At 30.5% G+C, this 1,792-nt stretch overlaps 1 protein-coding gene across 2 annotated transcripts in view; it reads left to right on the top strand.

Annotated features, from left to right (window-relative positions):
* LOC112519437 (protein DETOXIFICATION 42) overlaps nucleotides 1-1,792 on the top strand; it is a 6,126-nt gene continuing 4,334 nt past the window's right edge. Inside the window, exons 1-3 of one of the 2 annotated variants that reach the window (XM_025127550.1) lie at nucleotides 1-69; nucleotides 299-441; nucleotides 1,466-1,587. In XM_025127550.1, the coding sequence (XP_024983318.1) occupies nucleotides 380-441; nucleotides 1,466-1,587 (184 nt within the window). In that variant the 5' untranslated portion in view covers nucleotides 1-69; nucleotides 299-379. Of the gene's footprint in view, nucleotides 70-105; nucleotides 175-298; nucleotides 442-1,465; nucleotides 1,588-1,792 lie in introns of those variants that run through there. The other variant, XM_025127549.1, reaches the window with a different exon arrangement.

The raw sequence follows: 1,792 nt of genomic DNA, 5'->3' as shown, positions 1-1,792 counted from the left end.
TTAACTTGGTGGTGTTGTCGTTTCCGATTGCAGATCAGATGTGGGTTTTGATCAGATCTTAAAATTAAGGTTCTCTGTTTGTATTGGATTTTACAACTTCTTGTTGTTGTTGTTGTTGTTGATGTGTTGTGATGGTAGCTACGGTTGTTGCCAAAATGGTATGATAATCTAAAGGTAAGATGTGTAAAGAGTGTGTGCATGAACGTTATTCATTTTTATCGTCTTTTTTCATGTTTCTTCCGTGTCTGCGTTTTGTTTTCATTAATTTCTCATCCCATTTCTATTGTGTTTTTTGCAGGTTAATCATGGATGGAGAAGCTTTTTCTTTGAATAGGAATTGACAATTTTGCCCTCCAATTCATTCAAGCCTCGAGGGGTTATGGCTGACGAAAGTGATGGACGATCGAGATTTGATATCTCCATTTTCTTCAAAGATGCCAGGTGACTTTTATTTTATAACAATGTAAATAATCAATTATTTTTGTGAATGATAATTCTAATCATTACTAAACACTTATCCGGTAAGTGTTGATCGGGTAACTTTCCGAGTAAGAGCGATGATAAGGATAGAGAGTTTTATCCGGTAAGTGATGTCGATGACTCTTACCCAGGTAAACGTTTACCGAGTAAATTGTTGCATATGATACCGTTTTAATGTACTATAATCTTATTCGGTAAAATAGATTATAGTGTTGATTTCTACCGGTAAGTGTTTACCGGGTAAGTATTTGGGTAAACAACCCCTAAATTATGTGTTAAGTTTTTTTTGGAAGGGTGTCGGCTGCAAGGAATTTGTCTTGATAAATTATGTTTTTAGTTTTATGGTTTGTTAAAAATTACGAATTTTATCCCCATGGTTTTGAAGTTGCGATTTTAATTCATATTAGTTTGTAATTTATCGTTATTTTCAGTCTGACTCCTAAAACAACAAACAAGCGTAAACTAAAGGTACGAAAACAATAATCAATTGTAAACCTCATAGATGAAAGTTCCAATTTTAAAAGCATAGTGACGAATATAGAAGCAAAATAAGCGTATTTTCGTTTTGAAAGGTAACAAAAACTTTATTGAGAAAAAATAAAGACAAAATAAAAAAAATAAAAAAATCATTTTTAGGTTTAGTTTCAGGTTGTTAATCGTTTTAGGTTTAATCCATTTTTGTTCTTTAACATATATTCTTTGATATCTCATTTATACAATGTACTCAAAAAATTTGAATGTAGCAATGCCCCCAAAAAGATTGAAACGTTCCTGGACGTGCAATAATCTCGATGAAGAAAGCGAAACATGAATCGAGTAAATAAATAAACATATTTTAATATAAAATTTAATGAAAAAAATAATATAAAATAGATTTTTTAAGACGTGTTTTAGAAATTTTAAAATCTAAATTACACGCCGTAAATATTAAAACATAACTTAATAGCGTTATTTCGCAATTTTGTGAAAACGTGGAGTTGCGCAGGTTAGCATTGAAAATGGATGAGCTTGGTGTGGAAATAGCAAAAATTGCATTGCCAGCAGCACTTGCTTTGACAGCTGATCCTATTGCTTCTCTTGTTGACACAGCCTTCATCGGCCAAATCGGTAATATCTCATGTTTTCCGTCTTTTATCATTTAAAATGAAACGTTCGTAATGATAAATTTACATAAAATTAGAAGGCTATTCATGTAATGCAGCGAGATAAATCTCGATTTTAATGTTTTATTTTATTTTTTATTTCTATCGATATTATAATACGATTTTATGTATTTTAAAAAAATCAATAATAAAATATAAATTTGAAAAAA

The sequence above is a fragment of the Cynara cardunculus genome, assembly GCF_001531365.2.
Source record: "Cynara cardunculus var. scolymus isolate 2C chromosome LG 10, CcrdV1, whole genome shotgun sequence".
Classification (NCBI taxonomy): Eukaryota; Viridiplantae; Streptophyta; class Magnoliopsida; order Asterales; family Asteraceae; genus Cynara; species Cynara cardunculus.
Note: the sequence above shows the minus strand (reverse complement) of the source record. Positions and strands in the feature narration are given on the sequence as shown.